The 14308-nt window shown below is 43.9% G+C and overlaps 1 protein-coding gene across 1 annotated transcript in view; it reads left to right on the forward strand.

Annotated features, from left to right (window-relative positions):
• The window catches only part of LOC134352594 (calpain small subunit 1-like), a 43666-nt gene extending 29627 nt beyond the window's left edge, over positions 1–14039 (forward strand). Inside the window, exons 9-11 of the mRNA XM_063059870.1 lie at positions 5312–5428; positions 8971–9029; positions 11959–14039. Of these exons, the coding sequence (XP_062915940.1) occupies positions 5312–5428; positions 8971–9029; positions 11959–11985 (203 nt within the window). The 3' untranslated portion in view covers positions 11986–14039. The remainder of the gene's footprint in view (positions 1–5311; positions 5429–8970; positions 9030–11958) is intronic.
• Positions 14040–14308: the final 269 nt, after the last annotated feature.

The following is a 14308-nucleotide window of genomic DNA, read 5'->3' on the forward strand; positions in this document are numbered from 1 at the left end:
AGATGCTGGAAATCCAGACAGACAGACAATGCTGGAGGAACTCATGAAGGGTCTCGGCCTGAAATGTTGACTCGTTATTCCTCTCCGCAGATGCTGCCTGACCCGCTGAATTTCTCCAGCGATTTGTGTGTGTGGTACCTTTTACACCAATCCTCCATTACCTTATTGTTTGAACATTCCCATCAAACCCTTCAGATTCTCCCTCTTGGCTTCACACTGGATGAAGTTTAGGGTGTCCGGTTAACTAACAACCTGTACATCATGTTATTGTTCTAACATTCCCATCAAACCCTTCCGATTGTCCCTCTCGGCTTCACACTAGGTGCAGTTTAGGGTGTCTGGTTAACTAATGACCTGTACGTTATTGGGATGTGGAAGGAAATGTCAGGAACTTGGGCAAATTCCACACACAGTCACGAGCAATGACTGTGCCACGACACTGTCACGCTGTCTGACAAACAAGATTTGATTCCAATTACTTTGCTCTGATTAAACAACTGGTGCAGTGGAATTCCTTGCTCAGGAAAAGCTCAAAGAAGACATGGAATACAGGCTAATATTAAATACAGGATCATCATTGCATGTTGTGTCATATGACATCGTTACGTGCTATGTTGTATGACCAGGATTGTTCTTGGCAAATTTTTCTACAGAAGTGGTTTGCCATTGCCTTCTCCTGGGCAGTGTCTTTACAAGATGGGTGACCCCGGCTATTATCAATACCCTTCAGAGACTGTCTGTCTGGTGTCAGTGGTCGCATAACCAGGACTTGTGATCTGCACCGGCTGCTCATACGACCATCCACCACCTGCTCCCATGGCCTCACGTGACCCTGATCCGGGGAGGGGGCTGGGTGGAGGGACTAAGCAGGTGTGCATGTTGCCCAAGGGTGACCTGCAGATAGTGGAAGGAAGGAGCTGCTTTCACTTCCTTTGGTAGAGACGTGTCTCTGCCCTACCACCCGATTACAGTATTTGTGGAGGGGAATAAACAGTCGATGTTTTGGGCTGAGACCCTTCGTGAGGAGTCGGTCCTGATGAAGGGTCTTAGCCTGATATGTTGAGTGCTGATTTCCTCCATAGATGTTGCCTGATCTGCTGAGTTCCTTCACCACTTTGTTTGTTTCGCTCATGATTTCCAGCATCTGCAGAATCTCCTGTGTTACTGAACATGTTCCTTCTAGACGACTTATTCTCAAACTGGAACGGCTTACATTCTGTGTAGAATAAAATAAAAACGGTTGGGTCTGTGGTAGAGTGTTCACTTGCGAGAAATCTTTAAAGAACAAAAGAACCTCTAGATCAGGAGTTCCCATCCTTTATGCCATGGACCAGTGCCCTTAAGTAAGGGATCACTGGACTCCAGATTGGGAATCAGAATCAGGTTTATTATCACCGGCATATGATGTGAAATTTGTTAACTTACCAACAGCAGTTCAATGCAATACATAACCGAGCAGAGAGAGAAAAAATAATAATAAATAAAATAAAACCTAATAATAAACAGGTAAATCAATTACATGAATAGATTTTTAAAAATGTGCAAAAACAGAAATTCTGTATATTTTTAAAAAGGTAAGGATAGTGTCCAAAGCTTCAATGTCTATTTAGGAATCGCGTGGCAGAAGGGAAGAAGCTGTTCCTGAGTCACTGAGTGTGTGCCTTCAGGCTTCTGTACCTCCTGCCTGATGGTAACAGTGAGAAAAGGGCATGCCTTGGGTGCTGGAGGTCCTTAATAATGGACGCTGTCTTTCTGAGACACCGCTCCCTAAAGATGTCCTGGGTACTTTGTAGGCTAATACCCAAGATGGAGCTGACTAGATTTACAACCTTCTGCAGCTTCTTTTGGTCCTGTGCAGTAGCCCCTCCATACCAGACAGTGATGCAGCCTGTCAGAAGTTTTTGAGTGTATTTGTTGACATGCCAAATCTCTTCAAACTCCTAATAAAGTATAGCTGCTATCTTGCCTTCTTTATAACTTCATCGAGATGTTGGGACCAGGTTAGATCCCCAGAGATCTTGACACCCAGGAACTTGAAACTGCTCATTCTCTCCACTTCTGATCCCTCTGAGGATTGGTATTTGCTCTTTCATCTTGCCCTTCCTGAAGTCCACAATTAGCTCTTTTGTCTTACTGACCAAGTCCTGATCTTGGAACTATTTATCCCTGGGGGAGGGGGGGGTGGTTCTCATCACTAGCGATCAGGTTATGGAAACCTCAGAATACATGGTTGGCACAGCATTGTGGGCCGAAGGGCCTGTAACGTGCTGCAGGTTTGTCTCCTGAGCCTTTCTGTTGAACAGAATCAAAGGGAAACGGCTCAGGATCCACGGGTTCGATGGTGCAAGAGAGACAACCACCTGGAGTTAGGGACTATGCAACAGATTGAATGGATAGTGTTGGATGAAAGTAAAAGGCCTAGATTTGTTCCCAGATCATGTCCTGTTATGGAAACAGCAATGCCCATGATCGGAAAATCCTACAAAAAGTGGTGGACACAGCGCAGTCCATCAGAGGCAAAGGCCTCCCCACCATTGGACACGTGCGTGGAGCAGTGTCACAGGATGATGGCATCCATCATCAGAGACCCCCAGGATTCCCCTTGTCACTGCCATTAGGAAGGAGGTACAGGCACCAGCAGGTCCAGCAGCAGTTATTACCCATCAGCCATCAGGCTCCTGAACCAGTGTGGATAACTTCACTCATCTCAATTCTGATGGGTTCCACAACATACGCAGTTTCAAGGACCCTACAACTTGGATTCTCAGTACTATGTACTTATTTGTTTTTAAATTTACTTGCGCAGTTTGTTGTCTTTTGCGCATTGATTGTTGGTATTTGTGTGGAGTTTTTCATTGATTCTATTGAACTTCTCTGTTCTACTGTGAATGCCTGTTTTAAAAAAGAATCTCAGGGTAGTATGTGATGATATATACATATTTTTTATAATTTGTGTACACAGCTTTCCAAAGTTCAAAGTTTCTAATCCCAGTCCTTGCTACTTCACATCTGAGGAGATCTTGGGCTCAATGTCAATACGTTCCTACACTTCTGGAATTTCTCCCTAATTCAGTAATACTTTGATTTTCTATTCATGGCAACACTAGATCAAGCCTGCTCCAGTGTGCCATCTGGTGCTTGGAGGGAATATCAACCATTATTCAGCTGTAGGTTACCACCACAGGAAGTGGCCTTTTATGCCCCTGGAAGTAATCCCTCTTGCCAAGTTTTTTTCATGTGTTTATCCAAACCACTTTGTGAAAATTATGCTAAACTACTTCCTCATCCCTTCCAACAGGCCAACGGTTGTAAACTGCAGTAGTCTGTCCAGAAGAAAGGAAAGGACTCGTGTTTCTTTCGCTCCTCGGAATCAGAATAGAGTTTATTATCACCAGAGTTTGTAAAATCTGTTGTTTTGTGTCGGTAGTGCAGTGTGAGACACAGACATTGCTATAAGTTACACAATGAAATAGAACAAGGAATAGTGAGGTAGTGTTCATGGACCATTCAGCAATCTGATGGTGCAGGGAAAGATGTTCCTAAAATTGGTGTGTGTTGCTCCCCCCCATGGTAATAATGTGACGATGGAATGTCCCAGATAATGGGGTCCTTAATGATGCACCTTTTGAATATATCCTTGGTGGAGGAAACGTGATGTCACCACAACACCAAAGATGGAGTTCAGATGAGTCTTGACCCAAGACATGTCCTCTGTTTGCCACCACAGACACTGACTGAGCTCTTCCAGCAGCTATTTTAAAATTCCAGGTTCCAGCACCTGCAGTCTCATAGTCATAGTCATACTTTATTGATCCCGGGGGAAATTGGTTTTTGTTACAGTTGCACCATAAATAATTAAATAGTAATAACACTATAAATAGTTAAATAGTAATATGTTAAATATGCCAGGAAGTAAGTCCAGGACCAGCCTATTGGCTCAGGGTGTCTGACCCTCCAAGGGAGGAGTTGTAAAGTTTGATGGCCACAGGCAGGAATGACTTCCTATGACGCTCTGTGTTGCATCTCGGTGGACTGAGTCTCTGGCTGAATGTACTCCTGTGCCCAACCAGTACATTATGTAGTGGATGGGAGACATTGTCCAAGATGGCATGCAACTTGGACAGCATCCTCTTTTCAGACACCACCGTCAGAGAGTCCAGTTCCATCCCCACAACGTCACTGGCCTTACGAATGAGTTTGTTGATTCTGTTGGTGTCTGCTACCCTCAGCCTGCTGCCCCAGCACACAACAGCAAACATGATCGCACTGGCCACCACAGACTCGTAGAACATCCTGAGCATCGTCCGGCAGATGTTAAAGGACGTCAGTCTCCTCTGACCCTTCTTGTAGACAGCCTCAGCGTTCTTCTCCTGTGTTCATCAAAAATGAATGGTTACTGTGAGGGTTGGGCAAGAATATGACGGCTAGTGATAGGTGTACTACTTCATTTTGCAACTAGATTTTGATTGAGGTCTGCCATTGGCTTGGATAGCTTCCTGCATCCTACTTCAAAATGGTAGCCTGTGGCCTGGTATGTTCTGCTGAGTACCGTTGCCTGGTCTGCAGTGGAGAGCCAGCCTGGAGCTGTTTGTGCAGCTTCCTGCGAGAGGGACTGGGACTTGCCCTTGCGACTAATGTTCCATTAGTTGGGGAGCCAAGGTAGTGTAGCAGTTAGTGCAAAGCTATTACCGCTTGGGGTGTTTTGGAGTTCTGAGTTTGTTCTGTAAAGAGAGTCTGTATGTTTTCCCTGTGGAATACATGCGCTTTTTCTGTGTCTTCAGGTTTCTGCTCACAGTCCAAAGAGCAAATGGTGAGGGTGGAGTGGTGGGGGACAGGTGGCAGAGGAGGAGTGCCAGGGGCAGGGGCAGTGGGTGGCGTGGGTGCAGACACACCCAGCCCTGAGACACCAGGCAAGATTATTGATTCTAAACAGTTGGTTTACTGATCATTACAGAATGTCTCTCTGGTGCTTCCTGCTCCCTCCCCTCTCCCCCTTTTCCCAACCATGATTCCCCTCTCCCTGTCCCCTTCCCACTCTCAGTCCACAATAGAGACCCAGATCAGAATCAGGTTTATCATCACTCACATTCTGTCATGAAATTTGTCTTTTTTGTGTGGCAACAGTACAGTGCAATGCATAAAATTGCTACAGTACTGTGCAAATGTCTTTGGCACCCTAGCTTATATATATTTATATTATATACCTTAGAGTTTACTCAGTAAACGGCAGGTTAAAGCTCTGCAGTGATGGGTCCAGGGTTGGGGGCAGGCCAGGGACCTTTTCGTTAAGTCTCTTTTCTTTCCCTGGCAGGATACCCTCTGAACGATGAACTGTACCGACTGCTGTACCGCCGGTATGCCAACGAATCTGGAGACATGGACTTTGATAACTACATCGCCTGCCTAGTCCGATTGGACGCCATGCTCAGTAAGTAATGGGGGTTGTGTTGCTGTTTTTAATGCCTTCAGTGAGGACCCAGATAAGAATGGGGCAGGGAGTTCGATGTAAAGGTACAAAACGGCTCTGACATAGAGTAGAGCGCCTGGTTTGAAGATTCAAGTTTGTTTATTGTCATTCGTCAGTATACAAGTGTAAAGGAGAGGAGAATGATTGTCACTCCAGATCTGATGCAGCACCAAAAAAAACACCAATTTAAAAACAATAAATCTAAATAAATGAGATTAGCTTGTATACATTGTCTGTCCATAAAGTGACACTAGGCACTGGAGTCTCTGTACATAAAGTGACTCTGGCAGGAAATGATAAAGTACTGGTGGAGGGATGAGTTAATGGGTGGAGGTGTTGATCAGCCTTGCTGCTTGGGGGGGAAAGTAACTTTTTGATCTTGTGGTCCTGGTGTGGATGCTACATAGCCTCCCTGATGGGAGTGGGAGAAACAGTCCATGATCAGGGTGGGTGAAACCCTTCATGATGTGTGTTGGCAGCTTTAACTGCCTGTTGTAGAGCCCCCTGCCCCTGGCAATGCAGTTTCTGTTCCACACAGTCATGCAGCATGTTAGCATGCTCTCAACTGTGCACCTGGATAAGGTTGTGAGAATTGATGTGGATACTCTGGCTGTTTTCAGCCTCCTCAGAAAGGGGAGGCATCGGTGAACTTCACTGTGAAGAAGGGATTCCTGCCCTGGCATCCATGGACCCCTTGCTTAATGGTGTTAGTACACGGCATGAGAGGGTCGGGAAGCCCTGCGCCAGAGGATGTGTTCTGGGACCATGAGAAACCATGGAAACTGGACCATTTCCGTGTTACAGATACGAAAGCTTGAAAGCAGGACCCACCAGATTCCAGACAGTTTCCATCCGAGTGTGATGAGATGGATTTGTGCCCTCACAATCTACCTCATGATCTTGCACCTTGTCATTTACCTGCACTGCACTTTCTCTGTAACTGTTGCATTTTATTCTGCATTGCTGGTTTACTTTGTTCTGCCTCAATGATTTGATATGTATGAACGGAATACAAGAAAGGCTTTTCACTGTTTCTCAGTCCATGTAATAATAATAAAATATGAGAATAATGGCTGCACATAAAGCAGTTATTGCCAGTGACCTGGGTTCAATTCCAACTCCTATCTGAAAGGAGTCAGTACTGATGGAGGGTTTTGGCCCTGTTGCCACATGAACAAAGAAACACAGTTGGTAGATGTAACATAGTCTTTTCATTCGACAGAATGAGACACAGGAGGCATCGTATTGAGGCCCTTTCAGAGGAAGAAGTCTGCTCGACCCAACATTACAAGACATTTTGTATACAAAAGATCAAAGGACAATTCTATATCTGCCACCTTCTACAATGCTTCCTTTGAATTACATGTAATAACATTTAGATTATGAGAACACTCAGTCCTCTTTTATAGTTATTTAGAAATGCATACATGCATTAAGAAATGATACAATGTTTCTCCGGAGTGATATCACAGAAAACAGGACAAACCAAAGACTAACACTGACAGAACCACATAATTATAACATATAGTTACAGCAGTGCAAAGCAATACCATGGGCACGGGAAAAAAAAACTCCAAGTCCTGAGTCGATGGAATCCCGAGTCCCCGATAGCAGGTGGCAAAAGGGAGAAGCCCCCTGCCATAAACCTCTTGGCACTGTCAACTTGCCAATGCCCTGGAAGCAACCGACCACAGCCGACACTGGGTCCATCTGTCCGAAAACTTCGAGCCTCCGACCAGCCCCTCTGATACAGCCTCCCGAGCGCCATCCTCTGCCAAGCGCCTTCGACCTCGCCACGGCTGCCGAAACAAGCAAAGCCGAGGATTCGGGGCCTTCTGCTCCGGAGATTCCGGTTACCACACAGTAGCAGCGGCAGCGAAGTGGGCATTTCAGAAGTTTCTCCAGATGTTCTTCTGTACTTTCACCTCTGTCTCCATCAAATCAGAATTGTGCACGGTCCCCTACCTGACAGATTACAGATATCATTCACTGGAGAGGCCGCTCCTGCACACCCACGTTCCAGGCAGTGTTAATCATTGGGTACAAAGGAGGGGTGAATGTTATCTGTAATTCAAAGGAAGCATTGCTAATCAACATTCTATTTTTTTTAATCAACTGCTGTTTTCACAGCTCTAGGATCCCATTGTCCAGAGCTACATTTTAAATTTAATCTACAGTCTATATTCAGATCTGAAAATAGGTGGCTGAAGTTATTTGCTTATGTCCTAACCCCAAAAATGCCCTAACAGGCCCTAAATGCTTGTTTATTCGCCTCCATAGATGCTGCCTGACTTGGAGTTCCTCCAGTATTTTGTGTATGTTGCTCAAGATTTCCAGCATCTCTTGTGTCTATGGTCACAAGGAAACTGTGCATAATACATATAGCACTGGACGTGATGGGACAAAGAGTCCATTCTGTGCTGAGCACCTCCATGACATTGGAGGGGGATCTAGAGATGGGGTGGGAAGGAGAATATAGAAACATAAAAAACCTACAGCACAATACAGGCCTTTCGGCCCACAAAGCTGTGCCGAACATGTCCTTACCTTAGAAATGACCTCGGGTTACCCATAGCCCTCTATTTTTCTAAGCTCCATGTACCTGTCCAGGTGTCTCTTAAAAGACCCTATCGTATCCACCTCCACCACCGTCGCACCCTCTCTGCGTGTATATTTAAAAAAAAACACAAACAAACCTGCCTCTGACATCTCCTCTGTATCTACTTCCAAGTACCTTAAAACTGTGCCCTCTTGTGCTGGCTATTTCAGCCCTGGGAAAAAGCCTTTGACTAGCCACACAGTCAATGCCTCTCATCATCTTATACACCTCTATCAAGTCACCTCTCATCCTCCGTCGCTCTAAGGGAAAAAGGCCGCAGTCACTCAATCAATTCTCATAAGGCATGCTTCCCAATCCACACAGGGTGGAAAATAGCAGCATTAGTCATGAAACTTTCTCATCAGTATGTGAGCAGGATGCAATCATTAATGTACCCAGAAACGAGGTACAGAGGATCAGAGTGGGACTGAAGGAAGAAGTGTTACATACTATCACAAGATGCATTTGGCTTAGACTTTTGGGGTTTCCTGTGGCTTGTGGTAATGAATGGAGTTTGAGTAGTTGTTGATTGCAAGAACAAGGGAGCCAGATGGGGGGGTGGGGGGGCGGGTGCAGGTGACATTAGGGAGTGGTTGCATCTCTATTCAAGGAAGGAGTAAATTATTATATTTTGTAACTTCAAAACATTAAACTAATTTGAACTTTGGGTTTACTTTGTGAGGCTTGCCTGTGTCACATGGTGACACGATGACATATGGAATTCACACATGTATTTGTATGTCAATCATGAATTATTTAAACAAGCAAGAATGCTTAATCAGCCAACATAAATACAAGATTATACAAATATTAAATACACAACATAAATGGTCATCAGGCCCTCTGGCTGTGACACAGCGGATTGAGTTCCTGGTTGTAAACTTGTTTTCTTTCTCACTTTCAGGATCCTTCAATGCGCTGGACAAGGACAAAACTGGATCCATCAAAGTTAACATTGTTGAGGTAGGGTCAAATTGTCCCCATCGCTGGATGTGGATTCTGCTCATCAGCACCTGTTTCACTCTGGATGTGGACATTTGTACCCCCCTCCCCCTTACAAATCCTCATGAGGAGCTGCCCCATGCAGATACACTCGATTGTGTAGGTTATGCCAGAGAGAATTTGGATCAATCAGTGCAAAGGTCAATGGTTCGGTTCACTGTTTCCAGTGAAGTTGGACTTGCAGAGTTAATTGATCACTTGGGTTGAGTCTGTGGTGAGAAAGGCAAATGCAATATTGGCATTTATTTCAAAGGATTAGACTATAAGAGCAAAGATATAATGCTGAAGTTTTGTAAGGCACGGGCCAGACTGTACTTGGAGTTTTGTGAGCAGTTTTGGGCCCCTTAACTAAAAATAATGTGACCTTAGAGGATCCTGAGGAGGTTCATGGGAATGAACCTGGGAACTTAAATGTTACTGTATGAGCAGTGTTTGGTTGCTCTGGGCCTGTACTCATTGGAGTTTAGAAGAATGGGGGGGGGGATGAAATCTCATTGAAACCCATCAAATATGGAAAGGCCTAGATAGAGTGGATGTGGTGAGGGAGTTTCCTATAGTGAGGCCAGGGGGTGGGGGGGGGGGGTGTCTAGGATCAGAGGGCACAACCTCAATAGAAGGACATCCCTTTAGAAAAGAGATGAAGAGGAATTTCTTTCACCAGAGTGTGGTGAACCTTTGAAATTCATTGCCACAGGTGGCAGTGGAAGCCAAGTCATTATATATTTAAAGCAGAGGTTAAAAGGTTCTTGATTAGTCAGGGTGTTACAGGTTACGTGAGAAGGTAGCAGAATGGGGTTGAGAAGGGAAATAAACCAGCCATGATGGAATGGTGGAGCAGACTCGATGGGCTGAATGGCCTAAATCTGCTTTTATATCTTATGGTCTTGCGTGGTTATGCTGGATTTGACTGTTTGATAACTTTCTGGTTGTGATCCTTGACTCTGAAACACCAAGAGCTCCTTAGTTTGCTGGACATGGAGATCAGCCTGTGACTTGCCAATGAATAACCTGTAACTGTGTGGAGGTTCATCAGTGATGAGAAGGCAGACGTCTGACCAGCAAAGCCAGGGCTTCACCCGAAGCTCGTGCTGTTGTGACATTTGAATCTCTGCTGCATCCAGCCCATTCAGAGGCTTGAGTTTGTTTCCTTCCCTGGGTGTGGCTAAGGCTGCTAGTTTGTGCCCATTCCCTGTAGGCATGTGGTTGTTAGAGGAGATGTTGCACTGGGACTGGGGCATTGATGTGACTGAGGTAAGCCAACAGGCTCGTGATGCATGGCTGGTTTGAAATTCTGTCTGAAATTTAACTGAGGTCAAATCCTTGAATTTCTGAGTGGGGTTTTCAACTTGGGTTTTAGTTCAGAGTCAGTACATTACAAACATAATACAAATTACGTAAACTTAAATTAATTGTACATGCGCCCTTGACACAATGTGCTGGTCAGTGGCGTAGTGGCATCCACACCGGACTTCGAGGTGAGTGGTCCTGGGTCTGAATCCGGCCAGCCCCTTGCATGCTTTCCATCCGTGTTGGGTCGAGCATCGAGCTAGCAACTCGGCCTCGTTTATATATAAATAAGTAAATTTAAATAAATAAAATAAATCAGACAAAATTCTAAAGAAACGGCAAGGTTGTCACCTAATATGCCACAAGGTGTGGAGGGGAATAACAAACATGACACAAACAAAAGTAATGTAACTTTAGTGTGAGTTGAGGGAAATGTTTATCTAAATCACACTTTGAATTTGGGTAAGTGGATTGTCTCTGTTAATATAACTGATAGAATCCTGTTTTGTGGAGCACAGTTAGTATGTTTGTTGAACTAACACATCAGTGGGCCATTTGGCCCTTTGAATCTGTTTATATATAAAAAAAATTTAGGTATTCAGGTGAAAATAGCAGCCTCGAGTTTGATCCTGCTGTGGAATATCTCCTTATGACAGTGTGGGTTTTCTCCTACATCTTAAAGGTGTGTAGATTGGAGTAGGTTGCTTGAAATTTCTTTAGCGTGATGGAGTTAATCGGAATGTTGGATGAACGATAAATGGGATCAATGTTGGATTAGTGTAAATGGGTGGTCAGTGTGGACTCTGGGCCAGAATGACCATTTCTGCACTGTATTGGTCTCTGAATCCACAGTTGGTCAGTTCTATTTACACTGTATACCAACACTGGGGTACACCTGCACACTTCGCTCATGCAAATATCTAATCAGCCAATTATGTGGCAGCAACTCTATGCATAAACACATGTAGACATGGTCAGGAGAGGTTCAGTTGTTCAGACCAAACATGGGAAGAAATGTGATCTCGGTGACTTTGACCATGGAATAATTGTTGGTGCCAGATGGGGTGGTTTGAGTATCTCAGAAACTGCTGATCTCCTGGGATTTTTGCATATAATGGTCTCTCGAGATTACAGAGAATGGTGTGGCAGTTATGTGGGTGAAAATGCCTTCTTAATAAGAGGGGTCACAGGAGAACGGGCAGACTGGTTCAAGCTGACAGGAAGGTAACAGTAACTCAAATAACCACGCATTACAACAGTGGTGTGCTGAAGAGCATCTCTGAATGCGCAACATGTTGACCCTTAAAGTGAGTGGGCTACAGCAGCAGAAGACCAGGAACATGCACCCAGTGTCCACTTCATTAGGTATAGGCAGTATGTAATAAAGTGGCCATTGAGTATATAGCCCCTTGGAGGAGAAAATTCCTTGTAAAAGATGGGTCAACATTCAATAAGTCATTCAGCATCTGCAGAGTGACACGTAGTTAATATTACAGATTAGTGATTTGTCATTGGTTGGTTTTATTTTGAGAAGCTCCTGTGAGAGAGGAGTTAGTACAGCAAAGGGACAGCTATGTTAACGTTTTTCTCCTCTCTGTTCTAGTGGCTGCAGCTCACCATGTACTCGTGAACATCCGCACCGTCAGTCCTTTGAAGAGAGCAGAGGATCCTGGTGGCGCTGCTTGGCTGATGTAGTTGGACAAATAATCCTTTGCTTAGGGGGTGGGCGTTGTGGGTGAAAAATATATTTTTCTGCATGTTAGCTTTTTATAGTTACTAAGATTTCCATCAGTATGGCTTGTTCGGAGATGTTGCTGACTCTGCAAGGGCAGGTGAACTTGACTGTTCCGAAATCTACTTCCTTCCACTAACTTCTGGCTTCCAAAAGCAGAGGTCGTTCTATTCTAGGAATTGGAGGTTCTGCAGAAGTAACGTTGAAGATGAGAGACTAAAGGGCTTTAAAAATGGAGAGGTAGAGATGTGGTCAGCAGTTAGTCCCTCCTGTTATCTCCACAGATGTAGAGTGCCCTGTCCATGGTTTTCCTGCACTTCCCCTTTCCGGTTCCCATCCTCTGCTCTCTCTGCCTCTCCTGCTCTCTGCTTGTGAATGGAGGATTGAGGAAAATTAGAGTGCAAAAGAAGCTTTGGGATTCTCTGACCAAATTGTGCCCTCTTCTTTGGGGAAATAAAAATAAAAGCTGCAGATGATGGGAATTTGAGACAAAAACAAACTACTCAATAAGTCAGGCTGCATGTTTGGAGAAAGGAGCAGGAGCTAACACCTCAGATTGGATTACCTGAAAGTTTAACTGCCTTTGCAGATACTGCCTGACCTATTGAATATTCTAGATTGAATGTCTACCTGAAAGACATGAGACACAAAATAAGGTTGCTGAAATTGCTGTGCAGGTTCAGAGTTCATTTGTGGGTTAAAAGGAGGACAGGTTCAAGGTTTGTCCTTTATTTTGTGGAATGTACAAGCATCAAAATGCCATTTGAAGCTTACTAGTTTAAGACCCATTTCACCAGCATGAATATCTGTATTACTTACCCACTTGTGGTGAAGCTGTAACTCGAGGAACCATCATCTTTCTTGAATTGGATTCCTTGATGGACAAGTTTAAAGCAATGTATTTGAAACCTGGTTAATCTGCCAATAACTGCAACCTTGGAAAAGTCAAGTTTGTATTTACGTGCTTCATATTTAATGGGACAGAGATTGTAAAGAGGCTTTTGAACACTTTTTATCTTAACCTAACTGCTTTCATTTATCATGATTCTCTTGAAGGTTTCTAGTTTAGTTCTAATGTCGGAACATTATTTATGATTTTGCTGAAATGATCCATATTTCATCCTGTTAAATTTTTTTTGCCAGTTCCATCACACAAAAGCAGGATCATTTGGAAAAAGTTGAATGAGAGCAATGGCTTTTGATCCCCAAATTGGCCTCTTTGAGAACTAATTTCATTTTATAAAAAAGAAAGATGTTATAATATTGTTGCTGTTGAAACTAGTTTGTGTTCAACAAGGATCCATTCAGCACAAAACTAATTCTTTCCTAGCTGCACTGGAATCTGGAATCATTTGGAGTTCTGCCAATAGTTCCCCATTTAGAGTGAGGAGAAATCTGTGAGGAAGCCATTCTTTTGGCATCAATTTCTTGAGGATGAAGATAATTCTGTTTGCATCAATAGTGATGGTGCCATAATCCAACGAATCTATTTACAATTCTTGATCTTGGTAGCATTAAATAAGTTTGGCCAATTGACATAGTCATTATGGAAGACCATGCTTCCTCTTGCCATATAGTGTTAGTAGAAGCATCCCTTCTGGTGTCTAGAGTGTGCCAAATCATGGAGCTTGTAGGTCAGGAGGGATAGGGTGGGGAACTTATTGCTGCTTGTTGGACCAGGAACAAGCAGTCTCTCCATCACTAACATGCCAAAAAAAAACCCCCACAATTTTGTCAGGAAATTGATTTTTTTTTCTTCTTGTGTTGAGGTTCTCTTGGGGGATGTGTGATTACTGACCCTGCCATAATGTAATGGGGAAGAGAGTTGTGGGGTGAACAGATGCGTTTGAAAGTTGCTAACCTGCCTCTGTTGCTGCTTACCTGTTGCACCTTCCTTCAGTGGCCAATCTGTATGGTTTTTATTAAAAGAAAATCTATCCACTTTTTAAAAACTTGTTTGCTCATTTCTTTTAAAAAAAAAAGGTAACTGCAAGCACGTATGAGACGTAACACCAGATTCTGACTACACATGATTCTGAGCTCCGGGGCAGTTCTACAAGGTAATTTCCCGGAGGTTACCTGAGAATTGTCCCACAGAAATGAGTAAAATACACTAATACTCTCTAGAATGAATGAGACATCTTATTGAGTCATTGTTATACAGCACTTTGGACATGGTGATGATCAAATTCCTACGGTTGGTAACCCCTTCATTAGGTAC

The sequence above is a fragment of the Mobula hypostoma genome, chromosome 10, assembly GCF_963921235.1.
Source record: "Mobula hypostoma chromosome 10, sMobHyp1.1, whole genome shotgun sequence".
Lineage (NCBI taxonomy): Eukaryota > Metazoa > Chordata > Chondrichthyes > Myliobatiformes > Myliobatidae > Mobula > Mobula hypostoma.